The sequence below is a fragment of the Lepeophtheirus salmonis genome, chromosome 3 (genome assembly GCF_016086655.4).
Source record: "Lepeophtheirus salmonis chromosome 3, UVic_Lsal_1.4, whole genome shotgun sequence".
In the NCBI taxonomy this organism is placed as follows: domain Eukaryota; kingdom Metazoa; phylum Arthropoda; class Copepoda; order Siphonostomatoida; family Caligidae; genus Lepeophtheirus; species Lepeophtheirus salmonis.
The window spans coordinates 27,470,471-27,492,839 of record NC_052133.2 but is presented as its reverse complement, the minus strand read 5'-3'; the positions used below and the strand labels follow the sequence as shown (position 1 = coordinate 27,492,839).

Here is a 22,369-nt window from a genome sequence, read left to right as displayed (position 1 = left end):
TATTTTATCATATCTTAAGTTTGTTTTTAGTATTATCACACATGTAATCCAAAATGGTCGATCATATCGGTCTGAAATTTTGCAAGTAGACGTTTAAAAATACGAAGCATGTTCCTATATTTTTTTAGTCCTCCGAGGAAATCATGAACCTGTTTGTAACTGAAAAAATCTTCCTTTTCTCTTTCTATGTCTCTCTCAGTCTCTTCCCCTTCTCTTTCTACATCCCTCTCTCTATCTCTTTTCTTCTACCTTCACTCTTTGTTTCTATCCCTTTTTATACAGCACTGCAACGCAGGAACCCTCTGCTAGTGTATATTTAAATAAAAGAAACCTATTTATATTTGTAATTATTTAACCGTCTTGGTAATTTTTGGGGCTAATATATATATATATATATATTTATTTAATGTTCCTAATATTTTATTCTCAACAGAAAATAGGTTAACTTTATAAATATAAATGTAACGTTGCTTTCCTATTTCATTTGGGTTAGGAAAACTCTTAAAGTTATTAACGTAAAATATTTTTGGCTTATTCAACCCTGGTATTATAATCCCTCCATTTACTTTGACCATGGTGGAAGTACTCCTTAATACTCAATGTCCACTCCATTAAAAGATTATTTTCTATGTATTTCCTCAATAATTAGCTTAATTCTTCAGAATTATCATACAAAATATGGTGAACACCACTCTGCCGTCCAATTATGTCCAATTCGGGACATACAGTATTCCAATGAGGAATAAAAGTTGATCTGCAATATTTAGAGTATCCTTGATCCAAAAATATTTGTATAATCATGTTATATACAATTTCCCTATTTAAATTATTTGGGAAACGAATGAGATAAAATTCTTCCTGGCATAAAAATACCTTTATGGTTTATATTTTCTATAGAAAATTATTAATACCCATTCTATTTCCATTACGTTGATTATTAGACGGAATTCCAATCAACATGTGTTGTATATCGGTGAACGCATTCCCAAATAATGAGCATGTAGGTCTCTGAACTTTGGCTTTCTTCATAGACATCATGAAAAAAAACATTTTATGACAAACTCACAAAATTTTAAATTTTATTTTTTGATCTTCGATATCCGAAGCAGAAAGATGTCAAAATACATGTGAAGAAATACACAATATTTTTAAGCATTAACTTACAAATAAGTTCAACTACAAGGAGTTTTATTTTCTAATGTATCAAAGGGTCCAAGAGAACAGGAACAATAATTTCCGAGAATCTTTTCAATTCTACTTCATATTTGCACAAAAAAAATGTGAGGTTTCCATGTTTTGAAATTTAAATGATAATTGATCTAAAAATGGCGTCAAAAGATTGAATAGAATAATTTTATAAGAAGAAGAATGTTGATTTAGATCATAGAGAACTAAAGATTGCTTAAGGGTACTGTCATCGCAGCATTTCATGTCAGCTATTGTCGGGGGTAGTAAATCAATCAAATTTATTGAATTGGTGGTAATTATCCTTTATTTTTACTATTATCATTTATTAACTTATTTGACTTTTTTTCCCTCCATATATTACAAAATATGTACTTTATCCATCCGTGATTGAATTAAATAATTCAAATAAGTGTCCAATATGGTTCATAGTTGTGATACTTTTGACTTTTTTTCCAAAATAAGGCTGATATTTTTTAAGGTTAAAATAACTAATAAGTATACAATTTTTTATTTTTTATTTTAAATATTTAATTTAAAAAAATAAAATACTAAACCAAACTATTTCATAATCATTTATGAAAATTGTATAAAGCTTTTTACCATCTATGCAATATTTAATGATTTATTTCTATGGACATAATAATAGTATCTTTAATTCAAATAAATCATAAATTTTTGTGTGGGACTGTGTAAAAATATTTTATTTTATTTTAAATTGTAGTTTTATGTATGTGCTACAACTTATATATATATTTTTTCTCAGTCTTACCTCGCTTACACAAAAATACCATGTATTTTGTAGTCAGGTATTGATTCCCTCCTTTCACTTGATATTTCATAATATATTTTTTTTGCTAGCAAAAAAAAAGTGATAAAATTCAACTTGTTCAAGGTAAGCTTGTACCAATTTTATGTCGTACTACCCTAAAAAAACATTTCCAAAAATGTATAAAAATGATGTTATTCAAGAAACATTTGCCCTTACTAAGCCACTTTGTAGACAAATGACTTAAAAACTTCGATGTAAGCAACTACGAAAAGCTTTCTTCGGTAGGGAGTACTTACATTTTAAGTAGTTATTAAGTTAGTCTTGAAAAATCTATAATCAGAGAGGTCTCCCATTTAGTTTAAGTTGTAGAGTGTGCCTGAGATTGTAAATTCGATAATCATTTTGCTATTTGTTGAAAAGTGTACTATTTTCTCTGTAGCTTGTCTTCACTTTGTATAAACTACAATACCTATTTAGATTTGCAGGCACCAAGGTATATAAAGGTTATAAAACTATATCAACCTTGGATATCAATCGTTCAGAGTTTACTAGTATAGTACTTCCAATCCAAAATTTTGCAGAAACATTTAATGATAAACCATAAAAGTTGGCAAACTTCATTACTAAGGCATAAAGTAATTTTTTTAATAAAAAAGTCAAAAATTATGGAAGGTGGATTGTTTGTAATTGGAGACTTTTTTGAAAATTACAGTATCTTAATGCATGATTCTGTTCTAGCAAAGTAATAAAATCAAAACTTCTGTATTGTATAATTATATCACTAAAAAAAAACTTGATTTTTTTTTTTTTTAATAATCCAAATATTTTATTTTGATAAATATGATTAATGATACAATACATATATGACAAGATTATGAATATTTAAAAGTTAGAGGGATAGAAATGAAGAACTTCATATTTTTTTAAAGTAAAAAGACAGAATTTATTATTATGAGACAATTATGTCGTTTCCTGTTAAATGCCTAAATGAAAGTGCTTCCAATAAATACTATTATATAAAACCAAATTATAAATACTACCTCCAATTTCTAAATCTTCTCTTATTTATATTTAATCATGGCTACTTTTTATTAAAGAATGGTATCTTTCAATAGAACGCTTATTATAATAACGGCTCTGCAACCTTAAATGTAGTAACATAATTGTTAAAAGCTTGATAGATCGTAGGTGTTAATAAGTATCACCAATTCAAGTAACTTGGTTAACTAATTTGTGATTTTTTTTTTGCCAATTGTGGTTTTAGTATGTTTTTTTATAGAATGGCATTTTCCTTTTATTCAAATCAACTTTCTAACTTTTTCAATTGTACATATTTGTTTAAAGATTGAATTTTCAATTTGCCTTTATCGATTGATTATTTTGTTTTTTTAGACTAGAAGAACTTATCCCTGTATAAAGCCCTTCCAAAAGTCCTAGCAATAGTCGTTTATTTAAGCTAGTTCAAAGAAGATAACTCAAGATATATTACGTTTGAAATTACTTAATGTAAATAACTCTCAACAAAAATCCTACTAATTAAAACAAAGCAAGGATTATATGAAAAATTTACATACATAATGCATACGAAAGTTTATTTCATTTTCATGTAAACAATATTTAATTTCATTTTAATTAAACTAAATAATATTAATTTTATAATTTACTATGTATCAAAGGGTTATCTGGGGTTTTTCGGTTGAGGTTGGAGTGGTGCATCACATTGACAATGTTGAAAATAATTGAAAAATAATTCTATATATAAAATTATTCTATCATACTAATAATTACAAAAATGAATGTTTCGTTGTTGTCAAGACGGATCCTGATAATTATAATTCTCAAGCTGAATATAACGATGAAGAGGAAAATTGACTCTCTTTTATAATATATATATTAATTGCAATATATTCATCCGCCTAAGTGAGGTAAGGTAATCCACAAAGTCATAGCAGACCCCTCCCCTCCTCCCTAAATACTTTTATCATTGGCTCTTGTAACCTTAGTAGTATTGTTATGAATTGTCTTATAAACTTCAAATAACATACGAACATATATGCGACAAAAAAATTATCTGGATAAGAAGTCCTTCTTTTATTTTTGTCAAAAAAAAAGCCAAATCAAAATGTGCAAAAACTATTTCGTACTAATTTTGCAAAAAAATAGCATTTATTGGCATGGCACAGAGAAACACAAACCTACCAAAAAAAATTCCGTACTAAAAAAAAAAGTTATGGAGAATAATGTTCTCAAAAAAATAACTGGTTCGTTTTTGCAAATAATGCAAAAAATAATTAATGAAATGGGGATATGTACAAAATGCATCGTTTTGAAACATTTCTTTTACAAAATTGAAAATTGAAGTTTGTTAAAAAAAATAGCAAAATTAAAAAAAATGAAAAATTATTCAGAAAATAACACATATTTCAGTTAAAAACCAATTTTTATGTGTAAAATTTATTAACAAACGAACCTTCAGACAAATTTTTACATACTTTATTTTATATACGTATCCAATATTTCATTTTAAGTTCATTTTTTTGTTCGGTCTAAAGTGATTTTTTCTAGACCGATTTTTCCGTCCAGACCGTGGGTCGATTTTTTTCGGTCTCACTTCATACACCGAATTTTTTTCGGTATCAATTTATGGACCGATTATTTTCGGTCTCATATTATGAGAGACCAATTTGTTTTTCTAAACAGTCATTTATTTTTTTCAAAAAAATTTCATAAGTACTCGATAAGTTCTGAAACAAATACTGTATGCAGGAAACGGCAGGATGAAAATTAATCTAAGCTGTCTCTGTTTAAACTTCGTATAATGTCATTGTACTTGAAAAAATACATGATGTCATGTTATAAACAATTTATCTGTAAAATCGGTCTAGACCAATTTTTTGTGACCGAACTAGACCGAACTTTTCCTTTGCATCAATCTAGACTGAATTTTTATATGAAACCAGTCCAGACCGAGGTTTTTTTTGACCAAGCTAATTCGGTCCAACAAAAAATATAACGGTCTCAGACCGGTGTAGGACTTCCAAACCGAAACCCAACACTACTAAATACTAAAAGGAAGATTCAATATCCAATCTAATAATAGTTAAACTATGTGTCAGTAATTTATTTATCAATTTGTAGCTTATTAAACTAAAATTGTCCATTTTAGTTTAAAAGTTTTTGAGACACTGATATGTCAAATATAGATTTAATTTTTTTACTAGCTAGAGTAACCGACATTATTCTAATTTATTTGAATTAAACAGGGGAAACAAGATAACCACATCCAAAGATGTCGAAGGAAAAATAGAGGAAGAGTGATAAAAACGTTGATCTTCGTCTCTCCACTAACTTTATTTATTGTCCAAAGAGTACAAAATAGACCTTATCCTTAGAGATGAATATCCAGTGAATTAATATTTCCAATCGATATCAAACCAATTTATGTAATGCATAATAAGTTTCTTATAGGTTTTTTCAACGAATTTTTATCATTTGAATACTTAACTTTGTTTGTATAGTTGTGGTATTCATCACAGAATCTGAATATTACAACTCTATGTGTTTATTGGGTCCTATTTAGAATAAGAATCCGGCTATAATTCCATTAATTTGTAAAATAAATATGAATTCCTTTGTAATTCTTTAATTTCATCAATTACTTCCTTTATTGAATAAATGTGAATAATATAATGACGACAGAAACTGCTCTAACAAAATTATTTGAAAATTCAGGTATTTCTCTTATTTTTGTTTAATTGCGGTACGTACAGTTGGAGTTTACTCTATCAGGAGATTTAAGGCTCTTGAAAGATTTCAGGTGTCGATCCAACAATTGAGTTCAGAATTCTCTTAGTTATTTGCCTCACCACAAACAATCGCCTCTTCTTTTGACTCATCCTGGATCAAAAATTGGAAATCACTCCCTTTCACTCTAATTATGTTTGTTCATCAATCTATGAATAATTTTTCCGATCGAATGATAATAGATAACGAAAAAGTCATTATTCCATTTGAATCACTGTCGTGTTTGCTAATTATTTTTTTATTGTATTTATTATTATATATTGTAGATAGGTATTATACCTGCTTAAAAGAATGGTCCCCTTTTTCTACTTCGTGACTTTTCCTTTTTTTGCCTGTTATTTTTTCCACTGCCAATTTTTCACTGTCACCGTATGAGATATTTTGAAAAAAAGGACTCCGGACGTACATGATTATTGTTCTTGTAAAGTTATATAATTTGAAACACTTCGTTCTACATTACTTATATGATCAATGCATACATAGCAAAGCATATATCGTAAAAACTTAAAACCTTTTGATTTTTCAATCGTTGAACTCATAATTGAATTAAACTTATAGTATGAAATAATTACATATGAGATTTCTTGTGATTTTTCCATATGTGTAAATCCCTGCGAAAACAGGACCCCGAGAGATAAACTCAGCTATATACGTATTGAAGTTTGAAAAATATTGTTGGGGCGTCATATATTGAGTCAATACGTGAATTTAATCTGTATCCTTGATCCCTTTTTTAAATGTAAATAACAACAAGTCTTCTTGAGTGTAAAAATTTGTTGGTGAAATTATTAGTAAGTTGCAGTAATACCTGCAATTGCTCAGATTAATTGGGAGTTGAATAAAAGACAAATTTTCCTTGAATAGGGCGCTTACTTAAATGGTTTATTTGTGGCAAACCTGTTTACAAGAAAAGGGATTCTCACCAAATAAAAAAAATTTACGCTCAGTTTTCCAATGGGTTGAAGAAATGTCATAAAATAAACAAAGTGGCAACGTGTGAAGGCTCTGGATTAGAAGATTACGGACTTATAATAAAGCAATTTGCCTTGTTAGATAAATTAAATTCAAAGGAGTGGATTAATGATTCAGCTGCAACGAGTCATATGTGTCACGATAAAAGTATTTTTGAAGAGATAAAAACAATGAAGAAAGGGTCCATGAAGATCACACTTGGAGATGGAAGGTCGTTGAGAGTAATTCGAATTGGTAATGTTAATATTACGACTGATACTTTGGATAGACCATGCACACCTCATGATATGTACCAGAATTATCATTCAACCTTTTAAGTATTTCAAAAGCATCTGAAAGAGGAGTTTCAATTTCTTTCAAAGGAGATCAATGTTTTATATATAAATAAGATAAAGTAGTTGGACGAGGCATCGGGAATGATGGTCTGTATTATCTAATTAGTTCGAAAAAAGGAAAAATTGAGTTAATATGTCCAAAGGGATCGATTTTGAAAAGTGGCATCGACACCTTGGACACATGGGCGTAATAGTTCAAAAAGACCTAGTTAACCCATCACTTGTGTGAGACTTGCATTTGGGGGGTAAACTTAGTAAAGGACCATTTCCACACCAATCATCCATGAGAAAAGCTAAAGATTTTTTACAATTAATTTATTCAGATTCATCTGGACGCATAAAGACTCTTTCGTTGAGTGGATGTCATTACTTTATTACCTTCAATGATGACAAATCGAGACGTACTAGGGTATATATTCTGAAGAATAAAGATGAAGCCTTAATAAAATTAAAAAACTGGAAAGTAATAGTGGATTAAAAAACTGGAAAAAGGGTGAAATGCCTACGTTCTGATAATGGAGGAGAGTATATATCTAAAGAATTCAGTTAATATTTGGTAAGTGAGAAGACTGTACTAAGGAATCCTCAACAGAATGGTGTATCAGAAAGAATCAATAGAACATTAAGAGTCAGTGCCTGCAATGTTATCTAATAGTGGTGTAGACAAGAAATTCTGGGCTGAATGCTGCTTATATTCGTAATCGATGTCCTACTAATGCAGTTCAAGGGAAGACCCCTTATGAAGTTTGGAACAGTAAAAAGCTGATTTGGCACATCTAAGAAAAATTGGATGTTGTAGTCATGTTTTTATACCAAGAGAGAGTTGTCAAAAGCTGGACGGACTTCAAGAGTAAAAGAATGGTGTTATTGGGAGATGCCGAACAAATAAGAGGCAATAAATTATAAGAACCTAAAAGTGGAAAAATTTATTTTTAGTAGAAATATTATTTTTGATGAAAATGTCATAGGTTTAAATGAAAATGATTGTAATCCTGAGCTTGTCAAGAAAGGGATAGTATTTGAGAACTCAAATGATGAAGCAAATTCAAAGGACGATATCGGTTATCGTTCTCCTCATAAGATTGAGAATAGTGTGCAAGAACTAAGAAGATCTACAAGAGAAAAGAAACAACCAGATCGTTTTGGAGAAAAAGCATATGTGTTTCACGAAGATCCAAAGCCACTTGAAGAGGCTCTACAAAGTTCATATGTGTTCAGAGTGGAAGAAGGGAGGAAGTGTCCTTATGTCCTTATGGAACTTATATCCTTGAATAAAAATAATGTTCGGGATTTTGGTAGAACGTTCTGATGATAGAAGTGTTATAAAAACAAAATGGGTATTAGAAAAGAAGAAAGATGAAGAAAATAGTAAGATTCAAGGCACGGCTAGTGGCGCAAGGTTATTCTTCAAGATAAAAAACTTTGAAACTGTACGATTGCTCTAAGCAATAGCTGCTGGAGAAGGGCTTCAATTACATCAGCTTGATGTGAAAACTGCCTTTCTTAATGGTAAAATAACTGAAAACGTGTATATTGAACAACCTGAGGGATTCAGTGAACCTCTAAATGAAAAATTGGTCTGTAAATTGAAAAAAAGTTTTTATGGATTAAAGCAAACCCCTAGATATTGGAATTTTACACTTGGTCAACATTTAAAACAAATGGGGTTTGAGCAAACAAAAGAAGATCTATGTCTGTTTACTATCAAAGGAAAATATTTGTTGCTGTGCATGTAGATAATATTTTACTCATTGGTTCTGAAGACAAATTGATTGATATAAAGAAGATTAACTCTAAGTTTATGAATACTGATGGAGAAAATGTGCGATATTTTCTTGGAATAAATATATTACAAGATATGAAAAATGGGTAAATATCGATTGGTCAGTCAACATTTTGCCTGAGCATACTAGAAAGAACTGGATTTGAGGATAGTAAAACGTTGGAAACCCCTGTAGCTTAAGAAACAAAGGTGACAAAAGGTGTGGATGAAGAAATAGTAAAACCTGTTGAATATCGATCAATTGTTGGTAGTCTTATCTACTCGAACAAGACCAGGTTTAGCATTCGCAGTTGGAGCTCTTGCCCGTTATTGGGATGCTCCTGGATCCGAACATTAGGTTGCTCTGAAAAGAATCCTTCGTTATTTGAAGAACACAAGGAATCTTGGTCTTTGTTATCGCAAAAGTGATAAAGGAGAGCTCGTAGGATTTTCGGATTCTGATTGGGCTGGAGATCATGACGATAGGAAGTCAACAAGTGGTTATATTTTCCTATACAATGAAAGGACCTATCTCTTGAAAAAGTCAAAATCAAAAGTCGGTCGAGTTATCGATTGTAGAGGCCGAATATTTGCCCCTTCTGCTGTATCACAATAATGCATTTCGATTCAAAATTTATTGTGCAATATATACCTTTTGATAGCGCTACAGTGATTTTTGAAGATAATCAATCGACCATAAGCTTAACTAAGAATCCCCAATATCATGGTAGAGCCAAACATATTGATATAAAATATCATTTTACCAGAAAACTAGTTAAGGCAAACAAGATTACACTCGTCTACTGTGGGAGTGAAGATATAGAGGCTGATATGCTAGCAAAAGGACTGTCTAATGTTAAATTGTTAAAGCTTGTAGGAATTATTAGGCTGAATAATCTGCATTGAAGTGGAGGTGTTAGTATTATTATTATGTCAATACTGATCTGTATATATATGTTTAGAGTTTCATATATATAGTTGTCCTTATATATTATCTGTTCCTGTTTATATTAATTCTCTTGTTGCAACCTGCGTAGCGTGGATGCATATAATAGCCCTTTTTTTTTCTTTGTTGATTAAAATTATTCTCCCGATATCTCTTTATATTATTATAATACAACAAATTCTACATACAAAACAATGCAAAATTTTATTAATATGACTACATTGTTATTTCTTGGATTAAAAAAATGACTCATTACTACATACATTTATTGATTAATACTATGTATATGCAGATAAACTTTGCTTTATAAATATAGATAAAATATGTTAAGCTGAAAAAGTCGGTGGTTGTTTTTTTAAACATTAGAGCTTTTAACGGTAATTCTGTGAAAATCATATTTTTTAAAGACTACATTTGTAACCTTAAAGAAATCTTTAACTTCCATATTTAATTTTAGAAGTAATACGCAGAATGACTAAAATGTAATTAGTTTTTTCTTATGAAATGCAATATTCCATAATTTTTATTCAATTTTTTTTACACTTTTATAGATTTTAGCCAACTTTTGAGTAAGAAAAACCCTAATAACCCACAAAAAAAGAATGGGCATTTTCTTCACAAAAATCTATTTTAATTTCGAATTGTTGTTATATTTTATAAAGGATCAATTAATCCTGAGAATATTCGATTTAAAGTTAAGAAAATAATAACACCTCAATTTATATTTGTTTTACAGCAAAATAATATATTTTAAGCGTAAATAACTGGTATATTTACAAAAGAGTATTTGGCTCTAATAAGTCTAATTTTTCAGTAATACTGTTTGATTCTAATTTATTTTTAGTAAAAGTATCTCAAGGGTTATGTTTTGAAATTTTTGAATTCTGGTCATAATATTATATTATAATAATAAAAAGTATAGATAAGTAAATAAATAATAGAGTTATCATATATCATATATCAACCTATCATTGATTTTTTTCGATCAAGCTCAAATATACCTTTTAGAAATAAAATTGCCTGATGTAAATGAAATTTAAATTATTTACGCTTTAGTTGAACTCCATTGGCGTGAAGATAATAAATCAATCAGATTTTATACCGATATAACGATTGCCAGTAACATTTAAGTCCTTATATTTGTTGGTTTCATTTTGACATCCAATAGTTCTTTCAATTTTTATTCACATTTATGAAGAAAAAAAATAGTTTTCATTGTTATAAAACTTGCTTGTTTAAGACCCTCAAATTGACCGATATTAACAATGTTGACATTGCATGAAAACACTATACATACTAGGTATATTTTTCTAGATATATTATCTTGAGGTCTAAGGAGGCTATCCTCCTACAAATTATATCTATAGTGTGAAAAAAAAATATATATATTCCCGTATTTTAAGCTAAATTGACCGTTGATGAAGTTGGTGGTTTAGTGGTTGTGATTTTTGTTCACCGCTCGTCTGTCCACCCGAAGAAGTTTTATGAAAATAAAAAAAAGTATTTATTCTGTTTAATTTCTTTTTGAAACTGACTGTCTAAATTTAATTTAAAAAGAGATAAATGGTACTCTTTGAGAAAAAGGTCAAGCTATCGGTAAAATTGGCTCAATAAATATATCACTTACAAGTTATTATTTCAATGAAAAAATGATTTATCTCTCACTTAAAAGCTGATTTGGAGTAAATAAAAAGTTAACACCAAAGAATTAAAAACATTCTTTTAAGTTCATAATTATCTTTTTGAAAAATTATATATATTATAGATGAAATTGACAATTCTAATAAATATTTACCTTCAACTTTTAGATATGTAAAGAGTCCCTTCGGCGGAAAGGTAGATATTTGACACACATAACGTCCAGCATCAGATTTTTTTACATTTGTAATATTCAAACGATAATTATTAGGATATCTGGAACAAATGATTTAAAAAAAACATATTAAGCATAATGTACTGAAAGCAAAACTGTGACACAAAGGTAATCAAAATTCACATTTAAATTTATTTATGAATTCAAACACAAACCACTCTATTGTTTTTTTAAGACTACAGCATGAAATCAGTTATAAATAAAAACTTGAAGAATGAGTAATATTATCATTTGTACTTTCATCAAATTACAATAATAAGTAAAAGTAGAACTGAAGATACAGACAAAATCTATCCACTATAAAAGAAATCTGCCTTATCCAATTTATATAGACGTTGTATTGTTATTAAAACAATTAAGAAGTTTTAAAAGTGAACTATGAGTTATTTTTCCATAAAAAAAGATAATATCATCTCTTTCCAAACTTTTACATTATTTGAATCTACTGTTAAGGATTACTTTTATTTGGAAAATATTACAAATGGACAAAAAATATTCATCTTCAGTCGTAAATAGATCCACATGAAACGAAGATCCCCATTATATTCACTATTAAATAACTAAATTGGAGATTTCATAAATGTCCCCTATTAACGAATATTTGTACTAAAAGTTAACAACTTAACTGGGTTCTACAAATCGTTTGTTTTTTTATGTTCAATATTTAATGAGTCGTTGTGGTGTTGACTTCTCCCTCTAAAGTATCCATTATTATTTATCGCCAATCTTTTTTGCAAATTGTTTTAAAAATGCATAATAACTGAAATATATATGAATTCAAATATAATTATAAAATTTTCTCTGAGCAAGTGCTATTTTATATATAAAAGGTTCTCCTTCTTGAAGAAGTAATTCATTTTCACGCCAAAGTCATATAAAAGGTAGCGGATATTACCGTAACACCTGGTTCTGGCTCAATAATACCTAAGTTTTGTATTTTAGTTAATACTTCTTCTGATTGATCTTCTTCATGAAGAGGGAACTGCTTGGTAGTAGTTATCTTCAATGGTGTATAATCTTCAGCATTCCGATCGAGTACAATTTTCATCGGAAGACCTGACATAGGCTTTAATTTATCACAATTAAATACTCAGTTACATTTTTTGTTTAAATTGTTGAACTTTGATTTTGATTTAATTTCGATGCTGCTACAAGATAACATCGGGAAATCTTAAGAAATTATTTTAAGTCTTTGAGAAATTTTCCAACTGAGGAGGAATTCATCTTGTATCTCTGGAGTTATAAGGGTTGTTACTTTACTGATGTTGCCATTAAATTTTATAGTGAATTCACAATGCCCAACAAATTTCATTAAATTTCCACTTGCATTGCGGATATTGGGATGTTAAGATTAATTCCATTGAATACTATAATAATCGACAATATTCTAAGAAATAACGGTAATTGGTGATCCAGTATCAGGTAAAGCTTTAAATTGAAATTGTTTGTTGTGACTATGATTCACAATAACAGTGGCTTTTGGAGTATTTTCGTCGTATGCATTCAACAAATTCCCCAAAAAAGTTGATCTAATCTTCTTGTCTCGGTCTTCTATGTATACGTCACACTTTCATAATATGCCCCTTTTTGTTGCAATTCGAACAAGTAACATTAAAACTATAATAACAATCCTTAATCATGTGGTCTAACACTCCATAACGAGTACAACCTTTTGACACAGACGTGCTACTTGTACTGTTTCACCTGTTGGTATATCGTCGATCTCCTTTAGAATCCCCAAATATATTAGTGTTACCTTTTGGTAGAAAAATAGAGCTAATAGATATAAACACCCAAGATTGCAAGATAATTTACTCCTGAGGCACAGGGAGAGAATCACAAGTTTTGATGGAATACTTCTGGATGAAAAATATGTTTATATGATATAGGTTTATTTAAATCAAAAAAATGGCTAATGTCATTGAAGAAGATTATCAAAAAAAGTTAAATACCACGATACCTCTCAGTCTCCAACTCTAAGGTTGAAAGTTTATTGGTGAGACTCACCACTCTTCGTAATTCACCAATAACTCCAAAGTAGTTGAAACGAAATCCAATGGTCAAAGTATAACGTCTTTAAATGAATACCAAAAGGTATGTACACGAAGTTTCGTATCACTTTATTTCATGCCAATCTTCTTTGTCATAGCCTTAAGTATTAAATCAGATGTTTTATGCACTTATTCATTCTGGTGTAATTTCTTTTAGATTATGTAAGGTAACAAAGATTGCTGGGACAATGACTTAAATATAAGTCTTGGGCAGGAGATGGAATATTTGACCTGTCTCCTGATTGTTTTTATCAAGTGTATACTCTCCGTGTTCAAATACATTCTCTCAGCTCCCAGAGAGTATTTGCATTGCTCCTTAACAAAAGTCAGGAGACTTATAATAGACTGTTTGGAAAAATAAAACAACTATACCTGAATATGGAACCACAAAATATCATGATTGACTTCAAAAAGGCTCAAATCAATGTCATCAATGAGTATTTTCTCATGTTGTCTATTCAACTTATCCAAAAATGTTTATAGAAAAGTATGTGAACTGGGACTAAGGGGACTATATCACAATGATGATATATCAAATTTGAAAATCCAATGCTTAAGTGCATTAGCATTCCTTCAAATCAACAAAGTCATCGAAGGGTCTGAAGAATGGATCGATGACGATGATTTACTTCAAGAAGTTATTAATTACTTTGAAGGAAATTACATAGGATGTTTAAGAGGAAGGTGGAATAGAATCTGAAGAGTGACTCCAATGTTTCCAATAGAGCTTTGAAACATTCACCATCAAGTTCATCAAGACATGGAGAGAACTAATAATAGCTTGGAGGGTTTTCATTACGCTTTAAAAAGTGCTATGGCATCGCACCATACAAACATCTGGAATGTGATCGATCTCTTTAAAAAAGAAGATATTTTGCTCTGTTAAAAAGTGTTCAATGTATTGATGGTCAAGAGGTTCCCAAAAAAAAAAAAAAAAATATTAAGATTTAAATTAAAGAATAAAAACTATTACTGAAAGGTATACGTCAAACGACAAATTAACCTTTCTGCAAGGAATTACAAGAAATATTGACAATAATTAAATATAATTCGTAAAGATACTAAATTATATCATTTCTGTTTGTGCGTATTTACTCAAATATAAAAATTTTGTTTACTTTTGTTAATATTATCTTTATTAATTTGGTTAAAATGCTCTAAATTAATGAGTCATTTACGTAATCCAGGGAATCTCAGAGTTGAAACGAACTTTTCCATTCGATCTTTTAAAAATTAAAACAAATATTAATTTGAAAGAGAATGTATTTGGTTAAATAAATCATTTTCAAAATTAAATAACGTAGGAGATAAGTCAAAGTGATTTAAATTTCAGTATTGAGGTAAATTGTAAATATACTTTAAAAGAAAAATTGGAATTTAAAGGATGGTTATCAATATTATTATCTATGACACGTCTAATTAAGAGATTTGGTATACCATTTATAATATTATCCTTGGCTCTCTCACAATCAAGGAAATATTCATATGAATTCGACTACTTTGGAGTTATTGGTGAATTACGAAGAGTGGTGAGTCTCACCAATAAACTTTCAACCTTAGAGTTGGAGACTGAGAGGTATCGTGGTATTTAACTTTTTTTGATAATCTTCTTCAATGACATTAGTCATTTTTTTGATTTAAATAAACCTATATCATATAAACATATTTTTCATCCAGGAGTATTCCATCAAAACTCAATAACTCCACGATAAAAATAGAGCTAGAATATATAAACACCCATGATTTCGAGATAATTTACTCCTGAGGAACAGGGAGAGAATCACAAGTGAAGGGTCGAATCGAACACAGCACAATCTATGATTCTGATTTTTTTGAAATTGGGGAGGTATCTAAAGCCTCCCTCCTGTAGATTATTAATATTCTTGTAAATCTGAATTAACCACTCTAAAAAGTACATAATTATTATTTATGTCTCTATTATGCAGTAATAATTTAATTTCTCTTGTACTCAATGAAACGAATTCTCACGCTCTTAGTTTTTTATTTTTTCTTGTAATTTTTCATAGGGATTTAAAGTACTTCATATTGAGTTAGATATTATGTATAACGTTACTGGCTGCAATAAAAGGTAATATTAGTTCTATTAATCTTAGCTGCAATTTATTTTTTCGATGTCGCCTACATGTCGGGGTTTATTTTTATCAAAAATACAAGAATCAAATATAAAAAGGTTCAATCATTAATATTTATAAAATGACAGGCAATATTTCAAAGAGATATTAAGCATTGAATTCAAATTTCTGAGATAAATTGAAATATCTAAGATTGTGAACTGTAGTTTAAAAACTCCGTTTTCTCTACCTGACTTAATTTGGACCAATATAGTCTTATAAATATAATTTATTAATTTCCTAATTCTATAAATGTGGTGGTGAATTTTGGCTACTTTAAGTACAATTACCGGTGACTTAAAAGGGTGATAATCATTTGTTCGTTGAAATGAACTATAACTGGTTGGAAAATTTATTTCATGTAAAATTTTGAGAAAAATTATTATAACTTCCTTTTGGGTTGACGTGCTACAAGTATGCAATTTTATTACAATGACTCAGTACTATTAAGAAATGGTCATAAGTTAATTACAATAAATTGTAATAATTAATTATGACTTAATGCATCTATATTTACAAATGGGATTAAGAGGAGATCGATATGAATGACAACAAACATAGCTATTCTACTTCTGTGAAAGTAAAAGATTGTTATTTTAGTCGGCTATTAGTTTTTTGAACTTTAGTTTGATTCTTTTTTGTATGATTTCCATTGACATTTCTGACAAAAAATAACAACTTTGGCAATCCAAACATACATGAAAGCGTTCTCGTTTTTCTACATTCAATTTAATTAAGCAATTTCATTTGGAGTATCCGACTTTCTTATGACTCAAAAACTGTACATATTCATTTAACGAGTGCGTTAGTGTATGTATGTATACTGTACAAGCCTGGTACTACCTAATAATTGGAACGTGGAACTGAACACGGAAAGGAACGCGGAACGGAACGAAAATAAATGGCTGAACGCTGAACAAAAAAAAAAAAAATTGAACGGAACGCCAAAATAGTGGAACTCTTACAAGCCTGAATTAATATACACAGATCGGGATTATATCCCTACTCACTATTAAAGATTTATCACGACGTCATTTCTAATCCATAAACAACATAACTTATTCATATCAGTCTTTTATCCATCACTTGTCATCACTCCTCTCCAGTGCCAACTTCCCACTGCCGAGCCCTCCCTCTACAGCCCTACACAAAAACTACTAACTAGTGTAGAAACATTAACTGCATGACGTCACTAACTATTCCTCTTCAATGAGGGAATAAAAAGTTCATGAATGAATTCACTGGGAAATGAAATTACTAGGAATGAAAAGACAGGGAATGGATTTACTGGGAATGTAATTACCTAGCACCGTTCTGTACAAAACTATCACATAAAATACCAAGTAAAAACAATCCTGGGATACTTAATTTTAGTCCATACTCGCCCGACCGAAAAAGAAGGAAAAAATGATCATGAAGTGTATATGCATGCATAATTATATTCTTTGAGTAGATAAGATGGGCCTTGTAGGATGTGTATGTGAATAATACTGGAATCCGGTCGAGCAAAACTTCTCACAAAATATATATGTTAAAATGAGAGCTATTCAAAAACAACTCTGATTCCAATTGCCAAATGACTACAATTTTAAATTTATTTGGTTCCAAGCCTAAAGGTACAGAGTATATGAAAAAATATTCAAAAACACTTGTTATAAGAATAAGCTCTTGTTGGACTCAGAATATAACTTAGGATCGACAACAAAGTAATTCCTGACTATGTCTAGAAGCTGTAAAAAATAATAATAATAACATCAGTTGACAGGTTACTTATTCTTTTTAATCCAAAAACTTGAGCATTCCACATTTTTCCTTGAAATGATGAGCTCTCAGATCTTAAAATATACTTTTGGGTAAAAACGATGACTCAAATTTTTTGAAATTTTTTTTAAGCCTTAAACACCCTTAAAGTTTTGAAAATTGACATTTTATTTCAAAAATTTTATTTTTTCCTTTGATTATCTTACAACCACAAACCTATATCATTATGTTATTTTAACTTTTTTTAATAAACAATCTTTAAAAAATATATATATTATGTTCTTAAATAAGTTCTTGAGATCTTAAATGAAACAGGAGTGAAGGATATTTTCCCCCTAATAACTCACAGAGCACCATTATCTATCTTTTTTTTAAATTAAAAAGCAATAAGGCCAAATCTTTATAATAAAAAAAACACAATATTATCAGAGGGACTTTCATCTTTCATTAAAGAATTGTTTCACAAGCTCTTTTTATAATAGTAAGTCATCGAATTTCTTTATTAAAATGTAAAAAAAAATATTTTTTTAATTAAACACAAAATTTATCAAATTCTTCAAAAGTTCTTCTATTATTTAAATACCAAGTGTGTTGTTAATATTGGCCCATTTCAACAGTTTTCTCTACTTATTGTACTTTTTTTAATCGTGTATTTAAAAAATACTAAATATTATCAGAGGGACTTTGATCCTTCATTAAATGTTTGTATAAGACTATTTAAAAATGTATGTAATTTATTGTAAGATTACTTTTGCATATTATCCTTTTAATCATGCAGCCATTTTTTTATGCTTCATATTACAACTTAAAATATATAAACAAAAATTACTGAAGTAATAGCAGACATGACAAGAAGGCAAACAAAAGATTTCTGGTACTTGCATACTAAGAGCCCCAAATAATTAGAGCAAAGTTACAATAAAAAAAGTAGGGTTTCCTTGTTTTGTTACATCACCATATAACATTGGAAAAAAAATGTTTATCTAAAACTCACCAATCAGATATAAATGCCTGTAAGAGTAAAATAGAAGATTTGTTCTACATTTCACAATAAGATGCACTTATTTTTATCAAGAATATAGAAGATAGTTACTTTTATTTGTCGCAGAGAGAGAAAGGACTTGTAAAGTTATAGAAGATAAATATTATATTAAAAAGTAAAGAAAACAGCAGATCAAGATATGGAATCCAAATGGCTACAAAAACCAATAAAATACACTAAAAAAAGAATTGATTGCTTAGCATGATAATAACGAAGAAAATATATTGGAATATATAGATAATGTTTATACATTACAAAAAAAAAAGCAAAGAACATTTTCAGTTCTAAATTGGCTAAATCGATAAACAAAGCAAAGCTATCTGATCGAAATGCAATTTCTTTACTTGCATTCACTTTTAAATGTGTAAGTAGCAACGTTCAGTACTTCAACATCTGCAGATCATCAATGCATAGGGCATGTATACAAGAACTGCCAAAACAGTTTTGGTCCTAAATCTACTTTAACTCTATATTGGAATGGCAAATTGTTAAAGGACCTGGTGAAAAAAATTGACAATCGCATACAAATAATTTTATCTGGATTTGGTACTAGTCTATTTTTGGTGTTCCCAAGTTGATCTCTGGAACTGGCGAGTCCCCGGCAAAAGCTATCTACCAACTATAGAGGATTACGGTATCAAACATTTGGTGAGAGCACTATTTTTTGATACAGCTAATAGCAATAATGTGCAGATCAATGCTGTATGTGCATTGCATGAGTCGAAATATGAAAAGAAATATTGTACACTTACCTTGTCGACGTCATGTATTTGAATTGGTTTAAGTAAGTGTTTTCTCCATCTGTATGGGTCCCTTATCTAGACATATTATAGTTTTTAAAAGATTTCTGAATGAGTAGGAACATATCGAAAAAATAGACTTAAAAACGGTCATGACCAATGATTTCAGAGTCATTTCAGATATAAATATAGTCGACTTTGCTAAGAAACAACTTCAAAGTTTTGAAGGAAAAAATCACTTTAAAGAGTTGTTCAACCTGGTTATCAATTCAAACTCACTGCTAATGGAATTAACGTAGTTCTTAAAATTTATATTATCATTGTGAAAATATTCATGTATCAGAGCTTGGTTCACAGCTCCTGATATTATATCTTCTCCTTACCAAGATCTTAAATTTCTGTTAAGCTTTAATTTTTTTGAAAATACACATCAAACAATTTTAGAAGCTGCAAAAAAAAAAAAAAAAAAAAAAAAAAAAATCCTTTGACCTTTGGTATTTAAATTAACAAAATATAGCTTTGGAATTTTTTTTACCTCAAAGTGTCATCTCAAGAAAATAAACAATGTCAAAAGCATTTATAAATTCTGATGGGTCCATATAATATTCAAAAACGAATAAATATAGACATGGAAAATATTGGGCAATTATCATTAGCAAATTTTGTTTCAAAACCCCGTGAACCTTTTTATTTGTTTGGTCATAATATATAACTTCGTTCAAGATTATCATGAAACTTGGAACTCAAGAGTAGACTATCAGTCGGCGTGTTCAATCATTAAAGACTTAACAGATGTAAAGAAATAATTTAACTACTTGATTACTGATGAAGAGACTACACAACATTTATTACAAGTGGTCCAGGACCATCGAAAGAGATTATTTAAACAAAAAATAAGAAAATTAAGTAGAGAACGCTGTTACAAATTGTTTCAACATTAACAACACTCTTTGTATTTAAATAATATTTAGTTTTGTCAATTTTTTATTTCATTTTTTGAAGAAAAAAAAATGTATAAGTTTACTAAAGGAAACTAGCGCAGTCACGCTATCTTAAAGATAGCCAATGAAAAATTAAGAAGATTTTATTCATGTTAAGTTTTTTTATGTTAAAATTATAAACTAAAACAATAATTATATAATAGGTAAATATCTATAGTAAAACATCCTTTCATACACCCTTTTTTGTTTTTTTCTGTCCATTTGATGTAAATATAATCAAACTTGCACCCCTTTTGATACTATTGAAAATGTAACATATGAAACATGTGAAAATACTGGTATAATTAAAAAATTTGAACAACTTCTTATTTTATGTCTAAAGTTTGTATCTGTCTCCGTTTTTGAAATTAATGCGTTTTAATTAATGTTTTCACATCACACACATAAATTATTTTAATACTACGTAGGGTAAATTTTTGCATTTTTATAAAGAAATTTGATGACTTACTGTAAGAAAAAAGAACCAATTGAGCTTATTGAAAAAAGATTCAAGAAGGATCAAAGTCATTCTTATCATGTGTGGTATTTGTTTAAATAAATATTTAACAATATTGGTGTTTAATTAAAAATATATGGATAAATTTATATTTAAGAGTAAGTAATTGTGAGTAAGAGGTTAAAAAATATCCTTTATTCCTATTAAATTTAAAATAAAAAAATTAATTTAAGAAGAAAATATATTAAATGATTTTTATAAGGTAAATAAACTTTTTTAAATGAAGTTAGAAAAACATGAAATCATATGTGTTTGCAGTTGGAAGATAATAAAAGGAAAATACAATTTAACAAAAAACAAAAACCTCAATTTCCAAAACTTTAAGGGCGTGTCAGACTGTTAAAACTGTTTCAAAATTTGTCAGTCATTGTTTTTTACCCAATGTATACTTTAAGCCTATGAGATCTCAACATTTCTATAAATAGTTACAAATGGACCAGTAGAGGTATGTATATACCCACAATTCAAAATCAAGGTATATTAAAGACTAGATAACCCAGTGTTGCCACTTGTAGGTATTTTAATCTGTTGTAGGGATAAATTATATTATTGGAGAAAGATAGTTTCCTACGCTTATCCATAGTAAGGATTTTTTATAAATAAGGACATTTTTTTCGCCAATAATATCTTAGCAACAAGTAATGTGAATCATCATAAAACCTTGTAGAGAAAAAATGCCGGTAGTTTGAATTGAGTGGCTCGGTAGTACTGATTTGTCAACGATTTAGATGGAATCGTGTAATGAATGTTTTTTTGAGTTATAATATTTTTTTTTATTTATTTATGTTATCAGAATAATAATTAATAAAAAAAGTTCTTATTATTCCTCAAGGCATTTATTACACAACTGTTTTAATTTAATTATCGCTTTTGTTTGATATTCTATAAATAAATAAATATTATTAGGTTATTCTCAAATTGCACTCAAAAGTATGTTGACGGGTATTTTCTTGTACAAAATATCTAACAAAGAAACAGAACATTTTTTATCTATTTTTGCATTTTAAAATACACACCAAAATAAAAGGTTCTATATTTTGGAACTAATCATATGATAAGCAAAAATATATTTATAGTTTGCAGATAAAACTATACACGTAAACCGAATTTCATAATATTTTGAGATTTTTGTGAGATAATTTTTTGGTTGTTTTAAATGATAGGTATGACCAATGAATATTTATCACTGAAACCATATATATTCTTGATATATATATAAATAATATCTCTATATATGTCACAAGGTGTACTGCAAACAATGCTTTCTGATGTATACCAATATAATAAAATAAAAAAAAAAGAGAAGTATAATACACTGGGTACAAAATAAATTAAATCTTGTAAGGGTTTAGTTCAACTAATATTATAAAGGAAAAAAGAAAGTACTTCTTGTAAAATTAAAAAAAATAATATGAATGTGACGTTTGTTGAGGTTTATCAAATAGTATTATTTTTTTTTCTGTAAAGCTGTTATTATTCTTTTATTTTTGAAATGAG

General features: G+C 28.8%; 1 protein-coding gene across 10 annotated transcripts in view; it reads right to left on the bottom strand.

The window, feature by feature from the left end:
• LOC121114803 (zwei Ig domain protein zig-8) overlaps window positions 1-22,369 on the bottom strand; it is a 221,319-nt gene that overhangs the window by 60,260 nt on the left and 138,690 nt on the right. For all 10 annotated transcript variants that reach the window (XM_040708880.2, XM_040708879.2, XM_040708878.2 and 7 more), the window contains one exon: window positions 11,572-11,690. In XM_040708880.2, the coding sequence (XP_040564814.1) occupies window positions 11,572-11,690 (119 nt within the window). The remainder of the gene's footprint in view (window positions 1-11,571; window positions 11,691-22,369) is intronic.